At 43.8% G+C, this 24,990-nt stretch overlaps 1 protein-coding gene across 1 annotated transcript in view; it reads left to right on the top strand.

Moving 5' to 3' along the window:
• EEPD1 (endonuclease/exonuclease/phosphatase family domain containing 1) overlaps positions 1 to 24,990 on the top strand; it is a 66,298-nt gene that overhangs the window by 26,268 nt on the left and 15,040 nt on the right. Inside the window, exon 2 of the mRNA XM_049817006.1 lies at positions 9,195 to 9,246. Coding sequence (XP_049672963.1) covers positions 9,195 to 9,246 — 52 coding nt within the window. The remainder of the gene's footprint in view (positions 1 to 9,194; positions 9,247 to 24,990) is intronic.

Here is a 24,990-nt window from a genome sequence, read left to right as displayed (position 1 = left end):
CTAATTAACCTTTGACTCTCAGGAATCAGCTTTGGTTCTGTTCCATCAAGTGCAGTGTATCCCAGCCCTTAATAACCAACATTTCTTCTGAGGACCCTGGAAGTCTTCCATTACTCTTCCTTCCCTAACTGCTGCCACTTTCTTGGCATTGCACCGGTTTGCAGAGACAGACTTGTAAAAGGATAGGAAAGAATAATATGAGGACAGCAAGAGAAAAGGGCATAGGATGGCCTATAACTTAGCAAAGTGTTTCTAAACAGTGCAGTTAGCTCAGGGCTTGTGTTTTCATTATTCTGCAACCCAAATTGAGATGGGTTAGCAAATCTCTGTGAACGTAATAATGAGTGAATGGAGAGTATTATGCACACCCTGCATGCACCCAAAAGGAAGTCCCTTCTGCAACTTCCTATGGTTTAAAAGTTTGAGGGAATCCTCAGAAAGAGAGACTTTATGCAAGTGGAAATGAGTAGACAATGTCCAGTCTTCTTCCCCCTTTGCTGAAAAGGGGAAGAATCAGGCCTGAGATGTGATCTTCTGTGTGGAGGGGGAGGTAAATAGGATGCTTCCATGCTGCTCTTAATCCTCTCTATGATAGAAACCCCCAGAATTTGCAGAAGTGTTCTGTCCAAGCATCAGTGCCTCACAACTCGGGAGTCATCTTTTCTGGGTAGATGGACAAGAAAAGAATGATATTTCTTTAGCATCATAGAGAGTCTGGGAGTTTTGATAAGCTCCCCTCTTAATTTCACCTGTGCATGACCTGCTCTGCTTACTGACACAGGAAATGTCTGTATGCATAGCAGCAGCATGGATTTTGTCCCTTTGGAAAGAGCCTGGAACGAGTGTTCCCAAGGAGGAGGTCAAGAAGCCTTCCAGGTCTCATTATACTTGGGCATTCATGTGCTTTCCGCTGCTGGTTGTGGTTTGGGTTATTTTGTGAGCACGTCTTCCTCCCGTCCAGAGCGCTAGGGAGAAGTTTGCTGTTCTTGCAACCTCCCTTTCTGGTTTTGCACTCATGCATTGGGAATGAATAATGTCCAGGGTTTATGAATCAGCGTTCTGTTCCTGCTGTGATACAGCTGTGCTGAAACCACAGCATCAGTTGAACATCAGATCCTCAATGTAAAGTTCATAGGTCCTGCAAAATGATGGCTTTGCCACAGGTATAGGAAAGAGAATAGCAAGGAGAGAGCTGTGTGTGAGAGAGGATTGAGAGAGCATCCCTGGACCCAGGGAACTTCTGAAATGGAAAAAGAAAGGAGTGAACTAATTCAGTTGCCTCCTGCCTCTTAGCTTGGGTAATGCTGCTGTTTCCCCCCTTCAACTCTCAGTAGTAACCATCCATAATTCATGTTTTCCCTCTTTTAGTTCCATTACAGTTTCCTTTCTCCCCATGACAAATACTCCAATCACTCACATAATGTAATAGGATCCGTGAATGCAAACATCGGGGGAAGAGTGTTTGTCTGGCCTGTGTTACACCACCAATTTGCTTGATGGATTTCAACTCCTCTGCTCCTTCTATTTACTCCTGGTTCCCTTCCCAGCTGCAGTGTCTTGATCTGCTTTTTGGTTTCAAACCATTCTGCAGGCAAATCAGTGATGACTAGACATTGAAGAACAGCTGCTTTCGTCTGAACTGGGAAACTGCAAAAAAGTAGCCCTAAATAAATTTACATATATATATTGAGAGAGAAAGAGAGAGAGAGAGAAAAAAAATATAAAAATGTTTGTGAAATTATGTATAAAATTTATAATAGCTATTTAATATGTAAGTATATATAATGTATTTATGTAAATACATACTATGCTATAATATAGGTATATATATAAAGTAAATATATATATTTTTTAAAGGAAATGCAGCTCCCTGGTTTTATCCTAATTTCTACTTACTGTAGATACATTTTTCCTGAGAATCTTCCAAATCAATTTGTTGTGTCATTAGCTGGCAGCTAGTCCCAAAGCAATATGGCATCGTATTCTCATCCAAGCCCATCAGCTTACTTCATAAGCTCTCCCGTGGCTTCCAGCAGCCGTTAAGACGTGGCAGCAGCAGACGCGATTTTTCCTTCCATTTAAGGAGTGATTGAGAAGATGCAGATGCTTTTAGTGGAAAAGAAGAAACTGATTTTATTTCCTTGACAGACTTCATAGGGGTAGATGGAGGAAGTTTATGAGGCTGAAAGTCATTAAGCATGCTTTTTTTTCTTTCTTCTGTCTGCTTTTGTTTTTACTGGGGTTTGAGTGAACAGGGTCTTGGGGGGGCGGGGGAAGACAACTTTGCAAATGGGATATGCCAGCAAAAATGAGATGGTTTTTCACATTGCATGCACTGATGAACATCTTAAAATTTACTCATTCACTGTAAAGGCACCACATGTAGGTCAGCCATTGCCCCGGTTGGCATGGGCAGCCCCAATGAGGGAGAAGCACAGATCGCTCTGCAGCCCCCCAGGGCTGGAGCTCGAGTCAGTGCTCAGAGACTTGCTCCTCAGTAATCTCACCGTGTTAAGCATAGTCCGCTGTACTGTGGGTGGGAGCCCGCCATGCCTTCACTTGCCTTTGTGCAAGGTAATCATCACCGTGGCAAGCAGAGTCAAGAAACCAAGCCTCAGCTCTCATTAGACATTAGCAGCAAGGGACAACTCCAAATGTGTCAGCAGCAGCTCTGTATTTAAAACAACCAGCCAACTAAAAAAAACCCCCAAAACCTCCACCCTAAGTACTTCCCGCTCCCCCCGGCCCCATATTTGCTTAAGCAGCAAGATAAATGTTTTTGTGTGTTTGTCACGTTTTGGCTGTTATCATTCCCCACCCACCATGTACTTCCCGAAGCAGCATGCGCTTGGTGCCTAAGCTTCTGCCTGCGCTTAAAACAATTAGAAAACAGTTAATCATGGCCCTTAACCTCAGACTGTCAACAGCTGGCTGCAGCGGGGACGCACCACAGCCCTCGCAGTGAACACATACCTGCGACGGCCACTTCCCCATCCCTTATCGTTCCTCACCCTGTCATCTGGCAGACGCCAAAAGAAAAATAGGGGCTGCGGGCTGCTATGTGAATGGTGATGAAACGGAGCGTGTCCTTTCGGCAGGAGAGCTGGGGACTGAGGTCAGGTATGGATGGGGAGAGCAGGCAGCTGATGGGGAGTGCTCCCTCCCAGGTACCAAGGGCCATTAGCACAGCTCAGCTGCATTTTTTTTTTTTTTTTTGGCTTTTTTTCTTCCAACTCTCATGTTTCGTGCCATTTCTTGGAGCAGAACTGATTTATGAGTGAGGTCAGTTTGTGTAGATATGCAAATACAATTTTAGCATACAAATTTAATGACCCAAGGGGTCTCGTCCTTTTCTTTCTGTTAACTAACTCCAATGTGAGTTTGTCATCAAGCGCTTCTGTTACGTGCATCCATGCTCTACTCTTGGATATGTAAGTCATCCATAAAACTTCACTGTGGGCCCTAACGTGGTTATGGGGATCTTATCTCAAGAACAAAGGGGAAAAGTTTATAGACTGAAAGGGAGGGAGGAGGGAAAGATTTAATCATGCTCAGAATAATGCTTTGGGATTGAGTGCTTTTTGCATAGGCTATTTATAATAATGTCTGTGAGTCTAGCTGAAGCATGATTCGGTACAGCTGCATGCTAAAGAAGGAGCCAGAAAACTAAGAGAAGTCAAATGGCATTTCTTGATGTTGTTAAACTTTAGTCAGGCTTATGCCCCGACTACTAGAAAGCATGAGGTTTTTGGAAAAACTCAGGCTCCGAGCAAAGATGTATAAGCTTGCAAAGCAAATTGAGACCAATCCTCAGTTCACATTGCAGCTGGATGACGAACCCGGGTCGGTGATGACTGTCTATGAGCCACGTGCCCTACCTACCCGCAGGCAGGAGACGGGCAGTGCCGGCTGTCTGGGGAGCTCTGCTCTTCCAGGCTGAGGAGGAAGAGTTTGTGGCTACTGGGAAGGAAAAGCGAAATGGTACTAAATCCAGCTGTGCCGGCATGCCTGGAGACTCACCGTGCACCAGCTGTTTGCAGGCTAACAAGGTGTGGAAAGCTAAGGTGCAGGCACCGGGAGTGCCAGCTTCCAGGTGGGTTCTTGCTGCTCTACCTTCACAGCTGCCCTGCATCACAGCACCTAGCAGCTTCTCTAGGATGCCGTTGTGAGGCCAAGTGTTTGTTTAAATGCGTTGCTGACTCTCTGATCATTGAACTTAATGCTTCACCTTTTTCCTCACTTCGTTCTCGTTCTCTTTTTCTCAAAACCACCAGGTTCTGCGCTGAATGGGAACCTCAGCTCCACTCTGGGGTCGGCTCAGCAGATGCAGGTCACTGTGCTTGTCGATGCAGGGCTCTGCTCTGGAGAGCTTCTCCCGTGACAGTGGCAGCCAAGTTACCTGTGTCCAGAATGGCTGCAATTCTAGTGCTGTGCAGGGATGGTCCAGAAACTGGCTGTAATACTAAATCCTGCTGGAGCACCCTTCAAAGCTAGTTTTGGAGGAAGCAGCTTCTCTTCGTCAGGTGCATTCTGGATGGATCTTGGATCTGCCTTGCGCAGCGGTTTCTGTCTATCCCATCTGCCTTGCTGCGGAGCCGTAGGTTTGCTGCTTTGCAGGCAGATGACCCTGTGGTGGGTCTTAAGAAGGCCCTGACATCCCCTATTGCAAGAGCAGATGGGATTTTGTGAGCAATGCGAACTCAAGCTGGGAAGTGAAGCGCAATGCAAATAAAACGGGATGATGGCTCATGGTGAATAGGAATGCACCGACCAGCAAGGGACCTATTGGCAAGTTTGCAGTGTTGCAAAAGGTTGCTGAAAAGGCTTAAATTATTTCTGGGTATGTGGGATTAGAGAGAGGAACCTAATGTTACGTGGTTTTAAGTAAGAAGACTTTGAGGAAAGGATTGCAACGCTACCCTGAGGAGTAGAAATGTGCTGTAGCTGTAGGCATTTGCTCAGCACTGTGACTAATCTTCTGGAAACCAAAAGGAATTCCCTTAGAGGAGAATGCCGTGCGTCACCCGCAGCCAAAAAAAGAGGGAGTCATGTGTTTCCTTGACAGCACATCATGTTTGCATATTTTTACTGCTGGAGGAGAGTCCTTCATCCTGATCACTGCATGTTTTCAAGTATTTTGAGTGTGCCTGGGGTGCCAGGATATTAATTTCAATAGCTTTGTTTAAATAGATCATGTAAGTAATTGAGTCAGTGACTATTTTTAATAGGGTTTCAGATACAAGTAGGGCCATTTTCATCAAGTTGGTGTAGTTACTTGTGTTACAGTTTTCTTACCAGTGTACTTTAAAGCTCATAGATTAGAGCAGGTGCTCCAGGAACCAAAAGGTTTCTTCAGGAAATATGATTTTTCTATGGCTTTATTCATGAGTTAGTGTTTGTGTACCACAGGTGAGTATGAAAGAAATGATGCAATGGTGTATAAAAAGAGTACTTAAGTCTTGTGTTGTAGACAGCAAGAGCTTGGGCTTCAGCATTGGCTTGTGGTAACTCTCTTTGCATTTCCGCTTTATTAGAGAGTTTCCCCCTCCCCCCAGCTCAGTTACTTTTTATGTTCCCATCTAATCTGAAATCCTTGGCAAACACATAAGCTACAAACAGCATATGTAGTTATGAGCTGCTTTCAGTGTTTGTAGGATTGCTGATGTAGTGCCTAAATAAGCAGCCTGATTTTTTTCAAAGCGTCAAACCCCCCCAAGCAGCAGCCTTGAAAGAAGCTGCATTTCCAAGCTGATATTGAATAAAGTAGCACATACTAATGTTGCTTGGAATTCCTGGAAGAAATAGCAGTAAATAACTGGCTATCAAGAGCAATTTTCCAGGTAGTGGACTGTAATCCAATGCGCAGAGACAGCATCCGTGATGGTGCTTCAAGGAAAGAAGCATCTTGCAGCTGGTTATATGAAGGCTGATATTTGCATTTGCTGATTCCTTTTGACCCAGAAAAAATACCTGGTGTCACCTGGGGAGGAAAGAGTAAAGTACTGGGCAACCATTGAGCTCTGTAAATTTGTAACAGTAGAGGGAAGTCTTTTTCTCACCAAGAGTCAAACCAATGTTTTTGCAAATCATGTAACAATGTTGAAATCAGATTTTCTTCTGGTCCTGCACATGCAGTATCTCTGCAGCACGTAAACATTTTGTATGGGTTCTTCATCTCTGAACAAGAGTGCAGCATCCCTGTAAATACAATGAGATAAAGTAAAAAGATTCCTGCTCCCTGTTTTATTACTTACTTCTGTGTAACTCTGTATACTTTGTTTTAAATAAAAGCATACCAGTTGAAGGAGTGCTTGTGGGGCTTTACTAGTGTAAATGGGAAGGAGAGTAGGTTTGTACAGTAAGATGATGATCTGTAATGAAAACAGTACTTGCGTTTGGGGCAGTCTATGTCTTTCTTCTGCAGCTATTCAGTGTCAGATAATCCACAATTAACATTCTAGAAATAAATCAGACAATTGGTAGAAGCACCAGCAGCCTTGATTGATAAATTCTACCTTTTGGTGATTAAGTGATTGAAAAGTCTCTGGCTTCAAAAGGAAAAAGACAAAAGTAATTTGCATAACCAAAACCACATTGTTGTACAGCTTGCTGAAAGGAATGAGAAAATGTTAGATTTTACTACGTACACACAGACTTGAAGCAGTCTTTGCAGCAGCCCAGCTGGCTGTGAGCATCCTGGATGCCTCCACATGTGTGTTAGACTACCTCCCTCTCACCTGTCCTGTGTTTTTTCTGAAGTGCACTGTAACAGAGGCGGCTTACCCAAAACTGAGGTGAGCCCTGAATTCCAAGACAGGTCTTGATTGTGGCTGCATTGCTACTGCTCACGCTATTGGACTTTGCTCTCCAAGATGCATCAGCCTAGGCTCCTTCTGAAGTTCAGGGCTGGACACAACACTGCAGTGTTTTTTAAATGGAGGTGCCTTCTTTGCTCAGTGCCTGGCCTATCTTTGTTTTGCTTGCTGGCTGAATTGCAAGGAAAATGATGTCAAAAAATACCTTGTATTGGCTGTGTACTTACCTTTCAGTTTGGCTGCATGCTTGTGTGCGGCCTAATGTGTTCACCAAACGGTAACAAAAAACCGTGTGCCCCCTGCTACTGTAGTGATTGGACTTTCGTGGAATACCTTTTTCTTTTTCCTGACTATCCCATTGTTTTCTGAACCATCTCCACCCTCTCTGTCTTAGTAATAATAGCCTCTACAGACTGGAAATGTGTGGTCTGGGGCTCTTTTATAATTCATTGGATATAGGCTTTTTATGATGCTTTGAAGACGTCTGAAAACTAGAAGTACATTAAAGTGAAAGCACATTCGTGTTTAGGGGTTAGGCTGTGAATACCTGTAGTAGAAAGCATTGTAACACAGTAGAAGGACAGGACTAAAGTTATGTTTTGCCAGCTGCTGTTACAGGATGGATGTGCATAATTAATATATAAGATGTCAATGGACATTCAAGAATTACTCAACATTACTCTAAGGTTTTGAAAGGGTAATAAAACTTCTTGTAGTACATGGCAAATTATATCCTTTGGCAGACTTCTACGTCGACTATTTGCACAGTCTTGAATATGAGCTTTTAACTGTACTGGCTCTTTGCTGTGTCTGTCTACAGAGTTGTGAGAGTCATTTAAACAATATTAGTATGCATCATTTGATTCTTCCACTGCCATGCACATGTTTTTGTATCCCTGGGTAAAGGAAATAATCCTCTGGAGTCCAAGGATAATATATTAAGCGACTGGTTTTAGGACTGGGTAAGGAAGGTGAGCAGTCAGAGTTGCAATACTGGTCTACTCCACAGGTGAAAAGTCTGCCAGCTTTCTGCAAGCCTGACTTGGGGCAGTGTAGCGTAACAGCAGCTTCTGCTCCTGTGGGAGGACATAGGGGATGATGCCAGGATAAGTGGGTTGAACTGCCCTGGGGAAGTGAGGTTCCTCTCTCATTTCACTGACCATATAGCGAATCTAAATGTTAGCTTCAATTAGGCACCAAAGTTGGAGAGAGCTAAAGTTTAGGTGGGCTGAATCGTAACCATGCCATCCTAAAGTAGGTGCCTGGCTCTGTAAGTGGACGTGTTGTTGATTCCTTCTACTCTCCGGCCAAGGCAGCTGCTGTGGGCTGCTGATGGCAAGTGCCCAGGGATGGGGAGGTGTGAGCTGTGGCCTCACCAGTGCTGCCAAGAGGGGAAGGATCAGGATCACCTCCTTCGACCTGCTGGCAATGATTTGCCAATACTTTTCAGGTTCATACCTGTCCTGTGAGCCCTGCAGCTTGGTGGGGGTACAACAAGATCTCTTCCTGAAATTCCTTAATGTGGAAAGGATTGGGCTTTTGCACTACATGGGGATGCAGGCAAGTAACTGAAGTTGGATGAAGGATGGGTAATTTCTAACGACTCATTAAACCAATTATGAAAGTATAGATGTTGTACAAGGTTCTCTTGTATACCTCGATTTAGCTGTGATTTTACCTGTCTTACAGGGCAGAATCCTGCTTGAGTAACTCTCATAATTTTGTTGAAGTGAATGAAATTCGGTGAGCGGGATTTAGCCCTGAGAGGTAAACTTAGAAAAGATTCAGTAGGTGAAGAAATTTGGGGTTGATTAGCAAATGGCATTACAAGAATAATAATTACGGATTATCTCTCTACCCTACTTTCAAACAGTTATGCACATTTCCCTCACATCTCCCTCAGATGTCTTGAGCTTGGTTGTCTTAGTTACTGTACCTCATATATAATATTGTAAATCCCTGGGAATGACTTTGGGACTCCCAGAAACCTGTTGATACTGAAGAACAAAGCTGACCAAAACCAATAGAAATGTTTAGACTCTTTCTCTATGTTTGTTGTTCAGAAGATCTTTCAGTGTTAATTTAGGTTATTAAAAACGTAATGATTAATGCAGTTTCTCTGTAAGGTGAATTCAGATACGCTTGTAGGTCAGAAACGAGAAAAATCTGTTTAGGACAGCTAGTTCAAAGCAAGCAAAGTAACACTGGTTCTCTCTTGCTTTGGTTTATTCTATCCTGAACAGTTTTTGTATCTGTACCTCTGTAGACTCTTTTGTCAACTGAGAAGATAAAAAGAGCTTCGGTTCTGCTCTTACTTGTGTTTCTGTAATGCTTGCGATAGAGTGATTCATTCTTTTTTCTCGCTGTTTTTTCTTACAGTATCAAGCTTTTGGCTGTGCAGGAGCTGGTCGATAGAGAAGCGCTGGAAAAGGTATTTAAAAATATATCTGATAACTCTGTCATAATACATTTAAGCTCTTAAAGCTCTCTGTATTAGTTGGGCTTCCTAGCTTCATGGAAAATCATGCAGCATAAAATAGACATCTTCCTAGCTACATAGTACATGAAGTCAGAGGGGCGATGTTTTGTCCAAGTTGACTGCATGCTTTTGGTGTTTTCTGATTTTACAGTGGACCTGGGGTAAGCAATGCCTCTAGCCTGCCCACGTTAGCTTTCCCAAACTCAGTTCCTTGCTAACAGCTGGGGATAAGTAGATGATTTGAACCCACAAAGATGAATGTCTGAAGCAGAAAGAGTGTCCTGAGGAGCCCCTTTTGAACATCCAGCTCAGGAGAACGGCAGGAGGTGCCTTGGCAGAAACGTGGTTTAATATAGTGATGACGGGATCAAAGCGGCTAGCTACTCAACATGAGCCCTGACACCACCTGCCAAGTATATGGCGCCTGTTCGCCTGAGCTCTCCTCCTGTCTACTTCTTGCAGGGATAGGCCTGCTTTTAAGCCTGATCTTCCAAGGAGCTGAGGGACGTGCCCCAGGGATGGTGGGGTTTGCAAATAGCCTGCACTCGCTGCATCGGGGGCAGAGAGGAGGAGCTGTGCGGAGCCTATGGCTTTCTCCGTCCAAGCAACGTGGTCCTGTTCAGGGGGCAACCCCCCCCCGCTCCAGTGCGTCAGACCCCATCTGTTTAGCCAAGGCACTGGTGCCTCAGAGGCCTGAGATCCCACCTGCAGAGCCGCAGCAAAACCAGTAGCCCCAAAAGGCCGGAGGGTTTGTAAATAAGAACACCTAGTGTTTCTCCTCAGCCAAGGGTATTGCAAACACAGCAGCACCCTATAGATCATTTCCTTCTGCGTGAAGAACCCAACGTTGTATTTACTGGTTTATGGGTTTGCTGGCCTGGAGGGTAGGACTGGGCTCCGAGTGCCCACGCTGGGACCGGTGGGTTCCCTTCATGTTCTGCACCAGCTCCTTCGTCTAGAGGACCAAGGCGCCAGCTGGGAGGCAGTGTGGAAATATGAGAGACTTGGTAGGATTCAAAGAAAACAACTAGATTCATAGCCCTGCTGGGAAGACTGCGGCCTTACGGCAGGCATTGAGCTGGTGCTGACCCAAGCAGCCCCTCTGTGGCTACGAGTGACCTGGCAAGGCTCAGCGAGGAAGGAGGAAGCCTTCTCCTGCCTCAAGCACATCCTGTCTCTGTGAAGGAGAAGGTTCTCCAGCACTGTGTTAAGGCTGCATCTGCCAGGTACTCTAGAAATACTGGGTAAAATGAAATCCGGTGCCAGCAGGTGCTTCAGCCTTGTGCTTTGCCACTGACTGGAGATGCATTTCACAGAGGTCTTTCGTACAACCCAGTTAATTCAAGAGGGGCCTCTCTTCATTGGCTTTGGTGAACTCTGATTTTGACCCAAAGAGGTGGATTTTGTTAAAAGGCGGCGACAGAGGGCTAGGCAGGTGATACTGTAGTTTTTTGCATGCGCAGAAGACACTGTTCTCAACCACTCATTGTGCAAAACAGGTTAACATTCACAAATTGTCATCGTTTGCAGCAGTGGGCTTCTCTGGCACCTTGCACCTTGTCAACTTCCCACCTTTCTGTCGGGCCTATGCTTCCCTTTGGCCCAATGCCTCCTAAAACATGGCTTGGCAAGGGCAGGTGACCTCAGCCTAGTGGGAATGGCTGTTTGAGGCATTGTCTGGAACTCTGCAGGAAGCTCTTCAGAAAGGCTCAGCCTCAGAAAAATGATCTTTCTAAATTAAGCTCTCTGAATATTTGGTATCTGCTTTCATACAATGCCAAGCTTAAAGAATTTAAAAGGCCAGTTTAGCCCTCTGGAAAATAACAGGGCGGAATTATGTAAGTTCAAAGAAGTTTGCTGTCTTTATTTTTTAAATACAGGAAGGGAAAAAAACCAGACTAGAATAAAATCCCTTGTCCTGCCTGCTTGCAGAGTCAGGTTTTGAGAACACGTGCTGAGTTTTGTACTTGTAAATCATTATTTATCACATTATATTGCAGGGATACAGAATGTTATCAAATGATAATATTTTAATATTCATTGCAAGATTGAGTTTTCTGGTTTTTAAAGGGAAGTTTTCTTTAAGATAGCTGTGGACATGATAACTTAAAAGTGTTTTTCCTATAGGACACTTTCTAGTCTGTCATAGATGGCTTTGAACTTTTGTAACCTTATTATTTCTAAAATGCAATGCTCAGCTTTGAAAGTGTTGTTATATATTTTTGACACTTGCATGGAAACCCAGAGTGAGTAGAAGCATGCTGGTGAACAGCAGTGCCCCCTGAAAAGACTTACGGGCACACACTAGTGTTCGTGCTGCAGGCTAGCTCCATTAAATCAAATCACATTGAAGTTAAGTGCATGTGTAGCAAGTCTCTTGAGAACCAGGGCCTTGAGCCAGTATCAGAAGATTATCTGGTGCTGCAAAACACAGTTTACCATCACCTTTTTGAAATGAGATGACAGTCTGGGAGGTGAGGCACACGAAGCAGCAGGCTGTCAGAACAGGCTGGGAGAACCTATTTGAACCATTGGGGTCTTGAGAAGATGGGAACCCCCTGCAGGTATGTTGTGGAAAGCTTTGTCCTCACGTATTGGAGCGCTGCTGAGCTTCAGAAGCTGCTGGACATCAGTTATTTACTGGTTGCTTACAGCAAAAGGGTTTAATGCTGTTCTGACTATCTTAGATACTTTAAATGTTTTTCCCAGCTTGGCCATTGAAAAAAAAAATTGATCACACCTTGAGAAGTTTTGTGTTATGTAAAGACTCTATTTGTTTAATTTCCTAAACCCTAATTTTTCACCAAATTTGGCCAAAATGGCCCTTTAAGCCAAAAATCTACCACACTTGGCTGCATTTATGCCTAGGGTTGCTGAGACAGAACGGATGATTGGCTGGGTGTAATTACAGCTCATTCTGGCTCAGGTCAAGTTTGTCTGACCCTTGGATGCTGCTCATCAGCTGGTTTGTTTCTCTGAGGTGCCATGGGCACCTGTAAACACTGCAGAAGGGGGTGCTGCTTGTGGAGCTGGACCCCAGTGCCATGCTTGCTTTCATTAAAAGGAACAGGAAGATAGTAATTTATCTCAGTGAAACAGGACCAGGTCACATTAGAAGAACAAGAGTCTTCACCTGGAGAAAATTCTGGGTCAGAGATGGGTTGGTTTGTGTTTGTTTTGGCCGTAGCATATCAAACCCATTCCAGCACGTACTCCGCGTGAGTGGTCTCACCAGCAGCTTAAAACTAAGCGCATGCTTACTTGCATTTTGACTTACCTTGAACCTTCAAATCGATCTGTTTTCTTCCCCCTCCCTCCTCACTGAGCTTGTCCCGGCTCCCGTGGGATTGCGTTGCTGGCATGCCTTTGCTTAGAAGTGCTGCTGCTGTTTGCCAGGGGCAGTAACGAACGCAGGCGGCAAGATGCCAAGGGAAAGCTTGTGGTCATGGCAGTCTCCTCCCCACAAGGGTTCAAGGCCACTAAGGCTTTCGAAAGAAGTATCTCAGGCACGCAGGTTTGTTGGCGTCCTTTATGAAGCATCTCTTCCTCTTCCAGCAGCACAGCTCTGGGAGAGACACACACCCCCCCCCCCCCCCCAGAGACACTCACTCTTACCCCAATGTGTTTTTGAGTACTATACTTGGTCTAATTTTTGGAAGTCCTTAATTGCAGATGGAAGAATTCTACTTGGCAAGTGTTAATTGTACTTATTTGGGGAAGGGGAAAAAATAATTCTCCTGAAAAATACATCTGTTAAAGTAATTAGGCAGGTGACATTTCACATTGGTTGCTGGTTTAGCCTTTAAATCTGTAGACCTTTTCCATTGGCAACAAGTATGCCAGAACAATTGTTCTCATTGGTGCTTGATGCCAGTAGGATGTGCAGGAAGAGTCATCCATGTTGTAAGAAAAATACTCTTTGCATTCTGTCAAATATTCCCCCCTGCACCTTTCAGGTATTAACACGGGCTTTTGAGCTCATTTCTCCTTCAGAGGTAGGTTACTGAGGAAAATTAGATAATCTGTACAACAACATTATATTTAGTACCCCCCTGACAGCTTTTTATAAGATAAACCCGCTTTGGGAACAAGCAACAGTAACCCATTATTTTCCTGTTTGCATATTAATAAGCAAGTGCACCTGCTATTACTTGGGATGAGAAAGGACTGTCCACTTGAGTCCAGAGACAGAGCAGTTTGTTGGCTTCTCATCTAGGAAATGCAAATCGTGTAACTCTGATCTACAGTTTGTGGAAGCGTGGAATTCGTCTGCAAAGTGATGATTATTCTGCTTGAAGTTGGAAGTGATCTGCCTAAACTGGCATGAGAGATATGCTGCGTGGGCTGAAGCACGGTAGGAGTTGCGGTGAGAATTGTGATTTTGTTCAGGGATGGTGTTCTTGAAGTTGATGATAACTTGCAGCTTGAAAATCAGGATAAGTAACACAGGTTTTACTATCAAGGTCTGTCTGTGCCAGTGATGGCAAATTTATGCACTGTGAGCTACGTCCAAGACGTCAGTGAAAAGAAAGCGAGAAGAACAAAGTAATTATCAGTAGGCTTACATTTCCTGTATGGGGATTTTCACCTTCAGTGGAGAAGTTTTGGAGGTCACAAATCAAAAGGGATTGAAAGTCTTTCACCTGGTGTTTGGAAGTAGAGGTCCTGTAGCTGTGAAGCACAGCATACATTCTCTAGGCCTCAGGAGAGGCAGTGGCGTAGCTTCTAGCCATCTTACTACAGGCAGGGATCTCTTTTGTCTGCTAGCCAAATGTTACGTGGTCATCCATTGGGCATTTCTGCTGGTGTGGACATGAAGAGTTGAGATGATAGAATGAGAAAACTGATAAGCCTTCCCCTCCAGATACATATTCCGCTCGCCCCCCGCCCCCCCCCCCCCCCAAGTTATTTCTCTTTCCTCGAAGAGAACATCTTTACCCTGTTGAATAAAATGGAAAGCTTAGCACTGTAAGCAAGCAATCCCTAAGATCTGTGCTCATTTTTTTCCTTTTTCCACCTCCCTCAGCAGTACTAATGGCTGGAGTTCTCTTCCGTGATGTGAAATCTGTTTTGTGGGTTTCCTCACCTGTAGGAAAGACTAGATGTCTGTATTTGGGAGATGTTCACTAGATGCAGCCCTTTCCCATCATGCAGAATTTTCATACTGTGCCTGAGGAATCAATGAAGAACAACTGGGGAGGTGGCATTGCTTTAGTGAAAGAAAATTAACCTGCCTGTCATTGATTAGAAGCAGCTTTTGTCTCAGGGGAAATGCAATGACTAATGTTGCCCACGTTTGCAGGGTGAGACCCAGGAGATGGGGACAAAAGGGAGTGCTTGTTTCTTTCTAGTGGCATCACTCTAATAGTGCAATTTCAGCTACAGTCAAAAATGGGTTTGTAAAATGCTGAGCTGCCCTGTGCATTCCCTGCTGTAGCCCTCTCCTTTCTACACAACACACGGAGAATTTTAACTAGAAATTTGCTTTTGTTTTCTTGATCCAGTGTACTGTTTCCTCCAGATATTATCTGAACATAAAAAGTATGACGTCAATTCAGGTTCCAGAATTTCCAGTATGAAATGCATCTGCTGGAGGTTTTTATTTATCTTTTGTCTGCTTTTGAGTAGATTGAGCCAGATCAGTGTTTAATCATGATTAAGCCCATTGTAATCTCTGTTCTTTATAAAATCCCTCTCGGAGCAGAGCAGGTTGTTTATTTGTGAAAGGTTATCCCTAAGAGCTTTTTGGTGTTTGAAAGAGAGGTGCTGTTTTCCATTTGCAGGGCTAAGCATAGACGCATCACTTCTTGCTGTGGTAAGGATATAAATATGTTTGTGTGTGCATTTGCTAGGGCAGTTGGAAGTGACCTATAATATGCCTTGGCATGGAGCAGCTGGTCACCCAAGGCCATTTTTCTGGCTGGTCACCATTTCTTTGGTAAAAGTACTAAGTGGCTGGTCATGGAGTCAATGCTGCCCTTCCAGGCAAACATTATTCCTTGTGTATAAGCTGGCACTGGCATGGGAGCCACCATCAATGTCTCCTGAAGGAAGAGCAGGGCAGGGCTGTTGACACCCCCTCTGCAGGGTGAGGGTCTACCACTGTTGGATCACCTGGAATGTATCTGTTGCCTGCTCAGCCAAAATGTCCTCCACTGTTGCTGCTGTTCAGTTTTTTGGAGAGTGCAATCACACAGCAGTCTCAGAGAGGTAGGGAAGAATTGTTGTTATCCTTGATTCATGGAGGCATGCTGAAGTTACAAGGAAATTGCGTGATTTTGGCAGAGTCACCCAATATGACCGACTCTGAACAGAGTCAGGAAGTGGATCTCAGTCTCCTGAGTCCCAGGCACTCTTCTAATGCCAAGACAGTCCTTCCTCTTTAATGTGAATTTTTTTTTTTTACTGCAGCAGACGTGTACCCCAGGAACACAGTTAGCTCAGGACTGAGTCTTTGTGTGCAAATTTTTAACTACCATAGTCCTCCTGTACATTGTGAGCCCTGCCTTGCAATCTTGTTTTGCTTTGGAACTGCTGGTTAAAAAAGATTATAAGGCAATGGGCAATGAATTAATTAGTTGCTGTAAATGAGTTATATTTACTGCTTGTTCTTAGAACTATCCTTCCCAGAAAGAGGCTGACCCCTCTGAAACTTAAGTACCTTTGGATGTACTCTAGAGTCAGATAAGGAAACAGCAGTCTCGCTTTCAGAGAACAGGAAAAGGGAGATGTAGACTTGGCCACTGACTCAGTGGGGAGCTTTGATCAGTCTCTTCCAGCCCTGTTGCTGCCTCATTTTTCTGTTCCTGATTTCTAGAGAGGAGAGGGGGAGTCAAGTCTATTACAATATCCTTGGCCTAATTCAGCCTTGGGATGGACTTCTGCATAATTTATCAGCTGAAATAGGTCCTTCTGCCCTGTTCCTTCAGAGCCACTGTGGAGTCAATGATTGACCACTCAGAGTAAAAGGAGGTAATTCCAAATAGTCCAACTGATTTTATTTTAATTCTTTTTCTCACCTTATTCCCTATTATTGATCCTTTTGCTCTCCCACACCCTTCCTATATTTCTTCTTCTCTCTTTTCCTTGTCGTGCTCGTTTATCTGAGTGCAGGTAATACACAGGGGTGCAAAGTCTCTTTTTTAGACTTCACCTCCTGGGGTCAAGAAATCTCAGAGTGAAGGGAAGTATAGATGTTATTGTGAAGGAACCATTTTTGGCTTAGTGGAGCTGGAAACGATGTTGACACCGTTTCTTGCAATATGGGAGGCTTCCTTGGGATTATCCCATCCACTAAATTGACATAGGAACCCTGCAGCTATACAGTGTTTGCCTCTGGCCTTTCACTTCTTTTCTTCCTTTCTGTCCTCTAGGAGGGATCTAGATGGCTAGAAGTTTAAGGAGATGTATTGGTGGACCTTATGGCTCTGGCCAGTTCCATGATGATTTCAGTAGCTCTCTGGAGGGGATCTATGAATACTTTGTCTTTCCAGGCCTCTGTACTGCAAACTGTTGTCAAGCGGTCAGCAACATTGGAAACACAGGTTCTCATCTACTAGTATCTCTGGCATCTTTGATCTTGGCTGGATTTTTTTTCTCTTTAGTTGCATTGCCCATCTACTTTCTGATGATCAGTGGACTTCAATAAACAAAACACTAGAAGCCATGCTATACACATCACAGGGAGCCATGGAGAGCACAGTTGCTCTTAAAATGCTGTCCTTGAGGAGGTGTCCTCTTCTCCCCTAGAGCATGGCTGTGCCTCTCTGAGAAGTGGTGGTATGGAGATTAATTGTTATACTAGCTTGGCATTCTTTTGTGAGGCATCTAGTCTTATCCCTGAACAGAAGCCAAACTTACCCATTAGTAAAATGATTCTCTACACTTCCAGAACAAGGAGAAACAGAAAATAAGTGTTTACAAATGCTGGCATGTGTTTTAAGGTGGGGTTTTTTTGTGAGTGGTAGAAGTACTAGGGGTCCTTAGTCAGTCCTTTTTCCTGGCTTTCTTCTACAGGATGGCAGAATGCAAAGCAAGTTCATAGAACAGGGCCGGTTCTGAATAGTCAGCAATTTTGGGGAAGGGTGGAGGTTTTTTCCTTTTTAATAGATTGACATAGCAGCAAGAGTGGTTTAATGTCAGCCCAAATAATTTTTTGGTAGTTTGTGTGGGTTAAGTAATGCTCTCTATGGGAAGCCAGAGTCCATTGTATCTGTTAGAGCAGAACTTTGGTCAGGGTTGGAGGACGGTCCCGTAGACTCTGCGGAGGGTGTGCTAGTGAGTAAGGACAGAAACCCATCTATTACTCATGCAAACCTATAAATAAAGACTGTGCTATTTCAGAGAGGAATCAGTGTCAGATTGGGCTCTTTTAAATTAAAGGCTAGAGGTGTGAAAAAGAATGTAAGAAGTATGTGAGATTATTTTTTTTTAAAAGGTGAGATGACATGTCCTAATGCTAGCAGTCTGGAAGAGATCCTCCTAATAATAAGCATCAAAAAAAAAAAAAAAAAAGTAATGGAATAGGATGCGAGACAGATTTAAATAACTTTACAGAAGGTGGCACAGTGTTCTGTACAGTGGTGTAATCAATGCCTGAAGGAAGAATAAATATTTGAGGCTGGCAATGGTTGTGAGTCATATTATATATTTTTCTCTTCCTTGTTTTTGTGTTCTTACCATGGGAAAGAATGCTGCTCTAAACAGAGATGTAAATCAGTTGGGGAAAACAGTAATACTAACAGTAGGAAAGAAATGGATGGAAGTAAAATGCCCAGTGAATAACTATTTTTGATGCAAGGCTCTGCAGAGGTGGCCAAACTGTGACCTTGTAAAAATGAGGACTGTGCCTTTTTCCTTGTGTCACAGCAGTTTTCTCAATACACTGCTTTTATTCTTTCTCATCCAGCACATCAGCACAGTCCCGACTGTCTTTCCCACCATGTCTATACCAGAAAGGCATAATTTTTTAAATTAAAAAAAAAAACAAAACACAAAACAATTCACTTGCTAACACCTCTGGAACTGAGTAAATTTTTATCATGGGAATGGAGAGAGACCTAGTTATCTTACATGCTTAAGCAGCTTTCCTTGATTAATAACATTCAAAACTGTGATTACCGTTTTCCCTTTTGGTTTTGTTTGTTCTTCTTTTGTATTAGCACATTTTTTCCCCCTCCTCTTTTCCTCTGGCTGAAGGCAACGTGCAGGTAAGGAGATTCAGATCATGGGAAATCTATATAGCTCACTGGTCGGCTTGTTTGTTTGGGTTTTTTTTAATTGGTGAACAAGAACCCATCTCTTACCACTCTTGTGTCTGATGTTTCATAGGATGATTTTCTATTTGCTTTCCATATTAAGGGCTACGTTCTGATAAATTGATTTTCACCTAGTCCCAGTGGTTACTGGGTTGTACTTCGTGGTATGGTTTTACACTGCACCGCAGAAATCGATTCCGGAGTTTCATGTTTCATGCAAAAACAATCGGCCCAGGGATTAAACAAAACAAAAAGCCCAAGCATAAGAGGGGTTCTCAGGAAGCCATCTGGTTGCCCAGTGCCTTATATCTAGTCCAAATGAGCATGCAGCTTAGGTCTCCACACATCTGCTGCACGTTCCATGGCCGTGCAGTAGCTCACTTTGTGCAAGACTTGGATCTCTTTGTGTCGGTCACTGCTTGAAGCAGTAGCTGTAGTAATACACTTGAAGTAGTATTTCTAAAATAGCTGATGCTGCATTGCTCTAACAATCTCCAGGATACCTTCCCTAAGGATTACATCCGTGTTCCCAGAGAGGTGTATTTCTGGTGGCAGAAGTGGCAGCAAAATGAAACTTGTTTTCTTCATTTGGAAATAATGAGTTGGTGAAAAAAAAGTGGAAAAGCACCTGAATATTTACAGCAGACAACATAGTAATAAGTAAATAATTCAGTCATGGGGTGTCTATGACTTTAGCACAGCTAACCGGTTGAGCAGACTGTTTTGTGACAATGTAGTGAAAATGTTTGAACTCAACCATTCATCTCTTGTAAAAGCAGCTTGATGAAAAAGATAGCCTTATAGTCATGAGGGCTTCTTTTTATTCTTTATAACACGTAAGTTTCCTTAGCATGCCATTATTGCTGTTAATGATTATACTGCCTACTTATGCAGAATAAAACAATCTCTTGTAAAGGCTTCAAGAATAAATTGCAAAGATTTGTGACCATCCTTGAGCCTTAATTCCCTGTATTATGTTCAAAAATTTAAAAAGTCCTTACGGGTATGAAAAGAAGTAGTCAGGAAATGTCTTCTGCAACATGAGTGTGTCCCATGAAGTATGAGGAAAAAGCTCAGCTTGTGAATGGAAACATGAGAAAATAAGAACCCACGAGGAGGTTGGCAAATATGGGTGTTCTCTTCCATAGTGAAAGGGCAGCATAGGTTTCCACCAAGCATCTGTGAAGACAGCTTCCCATTAAATGGAAAACTGGCTGAAAGATGTTACATATCCCATTTTGACAATAGGTGGTTAAGCATCCCATAATTGTTCAACAGTGGCCCCAGCTCTTAAAATGTCTTAGGGGAGTTACTGCATTGCCTCTTTCAGTTGTTGTTGTTTCACTGCTCTGCACCAAAGGTTTCCGTGTCTTCCTTTTGAAGATCTATAAAAAGACATTGTTTATATAAATAATCACTTTCTTTTAGGATGAAGGTAGGAGCACATGCCAGTGAGTGATCTGCATTGTTGTCCGGGGAACACTATGATTAAGGGCGAGCATAGAACTGGTTTTATGAGCTACAATCTGTTTTTTTAATCATATATTCAAAGATAAAGAAAGTAATTTCCTCTCAGATATTAGAAAGAATTAAGCAGTTGGGTGACTGTGTTGAGCTGTAATTCATCTGGGAGGGCAGTGTAGAAACTCACTGCTAAATTTTTCCAAAATAAATACTTGAAAAGGAAAGCAAATACCTTGAGAGTGCAAGCTTAGGCTCCTACCACTCCCCAACTGATCCTGTAAAGCCTGACTTTAAAAAAAAAATCTGATTTGATTCAAACAGGTTTGTGTATGGAAACAAATCATTACACACTTTTGATCATTGAGATAATGTTAAGCTTATCAGCGTAATTATTTCCCACACATTCATGAAGTACAATGGGTGAGTAACACAGCAGTGGCAGGAGAGAGGCACGTGTCCAGCTGGATTCACATCCACGGGCCAGTTCAAACCAGGGCCAAGCTCATGAAGGGGCTCAGATACCTGACACACAGGAAACGATGCCTTCACTTTGAAAAACTTTCCAATCCTTTAGCTGCTACCTAACCCCAGGGGTGCCTAAATGATGGAGTCCTCTGATGCTTTGCTTTCACGCTCCTCAGGTAAGCGGCATGGTGCCTCTCTGCAGACCCAGAATTACCCCTGCCTGAAGCAGGCAGAGCAGGCTTGGACAACTTCATTTCTAGCCTATGATAGTTGGGCTTGAAAAACGAGCCTTCCTCATCCTATCTCCTCTGAGGAGCTCAGTCCCAGAGGTTTCCATTCTTAAGTATTAAGCTTAGAAGTGGTCTTTGCAGCAAAGCCGGGAATTTGGGTCGCCATGTGGCTGTGGGGTGGTGAGGCTGCAGTGTGGTAAATGTTTGCTCTCTGGGCCATAACATGGTGCCTGGAGCACTGATTTCAGAGCTGAATGAGAATCTGATTCTCAGAGGAAGGAAATCCTTCCTCTGTGGGTCTCTGAAGTACTGGGATGCTCTTTAAGCAGCAGCAGCAGCACATTTTCCAGGAAGAAATGAGTCCTGCTCAAGTTGATGAAAAAGCCGTAGGTACCTTCAGATGGAGGAGGACTTGGGACCCCAATATGCATGCACGTTATCCTGGCAAATGAGCTTTGTATGTCCATAGCATGTAAAGGCTCGCAGAGGTGATGACTGTGCCTATAGGTGCTGTATTATTTCTGAAGAAAGACACTTGTTGAGGATTTGGCTGGGCTGAAGGGTTCTGCCTCGGTTTTGCTGCTTGCAGTGAGTTTATAGAGCTCTTTGAAGGATGTGGCTAAATAATGTTTGTGAAGAACATGGAGGACGGCAAGGATTTATTGGATCATGAATCTGGATGTTTTGGTTTAGCTCTAGGAACAACAAACCAGCACATAAAGGATGGGAAGGTATTGCCCCAGGTCTCAATGACCCAGTGCAAGCAGGACATGCTAGCATGGCAGAAGGGGCAAATAAGTTTCCAGGAGTAATTCTGTGGCTGCTGCACTTTCAGTAGATTGGTTCCTTATCTTTTTTTTTTTATCCTAGAATTCTTCTCCTAAACTTTATAAATTTTTTATTATTTCTTCAGCTCTAACTTCATTGTAGAATTATGTACAATTATGTATAAGAGGGAGAAGTACAAAACTTTTTACAACACTCATGTATAGATATGGCTGAGACTGAAACTGGTTCCCTGGAGGGCGTTGCTGTCCTTTGAAAACACTCATAATTATCTGTCTGTCAGACCCCCATCTGCCTGCCAAGTTTTATTTGTCTTTATGTAATATCAATACTTGAACAACAGAAGCAATAACTACTATGCAATCTTTAATGAAGCCTTCCTAGAAGGGACTAGTTGAATGGGCATGTCAAAAATGTTATATCTTAACATAGAGCCACCCTGACTTTCCCTCGTGTTATTTATATGGTTCCTCTGAATAGAGTTTGTGAGTGCATCCCCCATGCCACTGGATACATCTATTTCTTGTGTGTGTATTTTTTGGCTACTTTTGCAAACAGGAAGGGGATACGCTCGAGGGAAAGGCAAACAAGCAGAGAAGGCCTGAGACGACAGTGTTGTCAGTGGGAAATGGGATCCAACATTGAGTCTCTGTTTCGGGCTTTAACCATAATAAGGCTTCCTTCCCTGCTGTTACATTCGGTTATAGGAGAATCCAGATGTAACCGAAAGGCCTGATGTTCCTCTGTGTCCCCTTCCTTAGTTGCTCCTGCCTGTGGGAAGTGGATGCAGTGTTACTCGGCTGCAGGAGTGTGCTGAGCATCCTGGCCCCGCTGCATCTTGCATCCCCTCTTGACTTGTCTTGCGCTGCACCAGGACAATGGTCCTGAAGCCTTCGACCTTTCCTTACCCCTACCTCAATAGACAGTTCACTGAAACACAACACCCACAAATCTCTGCACCCCCTAACTCTGCCTCTTCCTCCTTGCAAACATGATCTAACGAAACACTCTTCTTCTTCTGGAGCATTGGTGTCAAATCAGGATGCTTAACTTGAACACCAAAGGTGTTGATTTCAAGTTCTCAGAAATATTTGTAACTTTTCTGCTCCTGGCTTTCTAGGTCAGGCTTCATTAGGGTGCACCAACTGTAGCTGTGTCCTGTACATGGTATATTGGATTAGGATTACAGGTCTTCGAGACTGCTTTTTCAATTGGAAATAAAAGTACAGTCTACTCGTCTGAATAAAGAAAAGAAAGGATAATGTGCATTTAATTAATGAACATTAAGTACATTAATTCCAGGAACATGATTTTTAGCTTATACAGTACCCAGTGATGGAGCAGGGAAGGCATACATATATCAAAGGATGGATTAAAAAAGAGCAGTGCCAGATGGTCTCATGAAGCCACTGTCAATTTTGTTGTATCTTCTATCAGAAATATGAGATCATGTTTCAGGATGGGACTTCTATTGGAGAGGGTGGGGGGCTTCTCCTCAAGTGCCACTGCACAATTTACAAGGTGTATCTTAGAGCTCTTCTGTTCACCCTTTCCTGAAACACCAAGTCCATCACTGGGAGATGCTCTGTAGCACAGAATAGCCCTTACCTTGGTGTTTTCCAGCCCATGACCTGCAGATTCCTGTGGGCCACGAACTACTAGTAAGAGCTCCCTCCGAAGTAACAGGAAAGTGAGCCCACTACCAGAAGACTTAAGTTTTTCATGCACAGGTACGGATTTCTACTTCAAGATTTATCCAGGATCTATAATTTGAAAAAAGGTGGTGAATTTTGACCTAATAATATAGTTTAACATCTTTTTTTGCTGGTCAGGGTCTCCTTTTCAACTCTTGCCAGCTCCTACACTCAAACTCCAAGTCTCTTTCACCATGATGATGTCAAATCTTTACTAATGTGACACCTCAACACAGCTGAGGTGATAAGGAATTGATAGAAGTTTCATATGCATCGCTGGTACTGATTAGAGCTGCTCCCTCTAGTGCCTGTTAAAAATAAAGGAACTGTGTATATGTGACATTTAGAAATGGAATATTTATTCCCTAGCTCTCATCTCTCCTCTTGGTTAAGGGGAACCAAAATAACCTTTGCTTTGTTGTTTACTGCAGTGCCCTTTTGGCCTGAAAGCTTCTGTAGTAATTAACCAAAACAGACAGTTAATTGCTTTGAGTGCCTTTCTAAAGTTCAAGCGGTGGTTACTGCACTGAGACGTACCGTGCCGTAACAACAGGCTCACCCTGGAAGCTCCTCCTCACTGTTCCTTCTCTCCTTGCCCTCCTTACAGCCTCTGCTCTGACTCCAGGTCTGAAATGAAAGTGTCCTCCAAAGAGAAATCAGCGGCTAATAAAAAATGTGTAATTTATTAAGCCCTAAAACATTTTTTCCTGGGTCACGTTTAGTTTCCTCAGGGTTTAGGAGCAGTGCACCCTCTTTTCGAGCAAAAGATGCTCAGCTCGAGGATGGTTGCTGACTCAGTGCAGTCCCCAGTGCTGGTATTACAGGAGTAACACTTGACAGGCAAAGGTGTTCAGCACGGAGTGGTGTCATCCTCTGGAAGAGATGACCCTGTTGTGCCTGGTTTGGGACTAGCCGCACAAATAGCACCCTAAAAGAAAACAAAGATTAACCAGGGCATCCTGAACAAGAGGTGGTGAGATCTGCTCATGGGCTAGTGCAGGGTGCTCCCTGGCAGCTCTCCTGGTGTGCACAGTTACTGCACTGGAAGAGATTTAACTTAATGCACAAATTAGCTGCTCTTGCTGGCAGTGCTTGGAGTGTCTTGGGGCGTGTTGGGGAGTCTGTAACTCCCTTATGATCTCAAGCACGTGCCAGCCCAGCATATGTTCTTCTCCCTGCTCCCAAATTAGTCCAAGACCCCTTGCCTTCCTGTCTCCAGTCCCTCCTCCAATGTGCATTTCCCCAGCTTCTTCCAACTGCCCTCCGTTCTTTTCCAGTGTCAGTCATAAGCTCATTCCTTCATCCCCAGCTCTGCTTCTGGAGGGGCTGTGAGCAACAGGCAGTTGCTCCATATCAGAGTGGACAAAGAGCAATTACGTCTTTGGATCCTCTCTTCTTGGGAAAATAACGTGTTGCTGATGAGCAAAGGCAACGGGGTTTGTCCCGGTTCCTGGGGTGGTGGCCCTTGTTGGTGCTTTGCGTGCCAAATGGGGGCAATGGGCAGGTCCCTGGCACAAGGGGGTTGACCTCTCAAGAGCACAGGCTGCTCCTTGCCTAGAGCATGCCTGGAGCCTGGTGCTGCTTCTGTTCCTGTTCCCTGGCAGCACTGCCTGTCCCACAAAAACCAGTGCCCAGCTGGAAGAGAGTCTGCGGCAGCCTAGGTGTCATACAGGGCATCCTTGTAAATAAACCCTGGTGCTGTTGGTATTATGGTATGTGCGTGAGTTTTGACTCGGTATGTGTAGGATTTAATGAAGAAGCTGACTGAATTTCAGGAACCATGCAGCCTGAAAGGCTCTA

This window comes from Accipiter gentilis, chromosome 14 (assembly GCF_929443795.1).
Source record: "Accipiter gentilis chromosome 14, bAccGen1.1, whole genome shotgun sequence".
Lineage (NCBI taxonomy): Eukaryota > Metazoa > Chordata > Aves > Accipitriformes > Accipitridae > Astur > Astur gentilis.
Note: the sequence above shows the minus strand (reverse complement) of the source record. Positions and strands in the feature narration are given on the sequence as shown.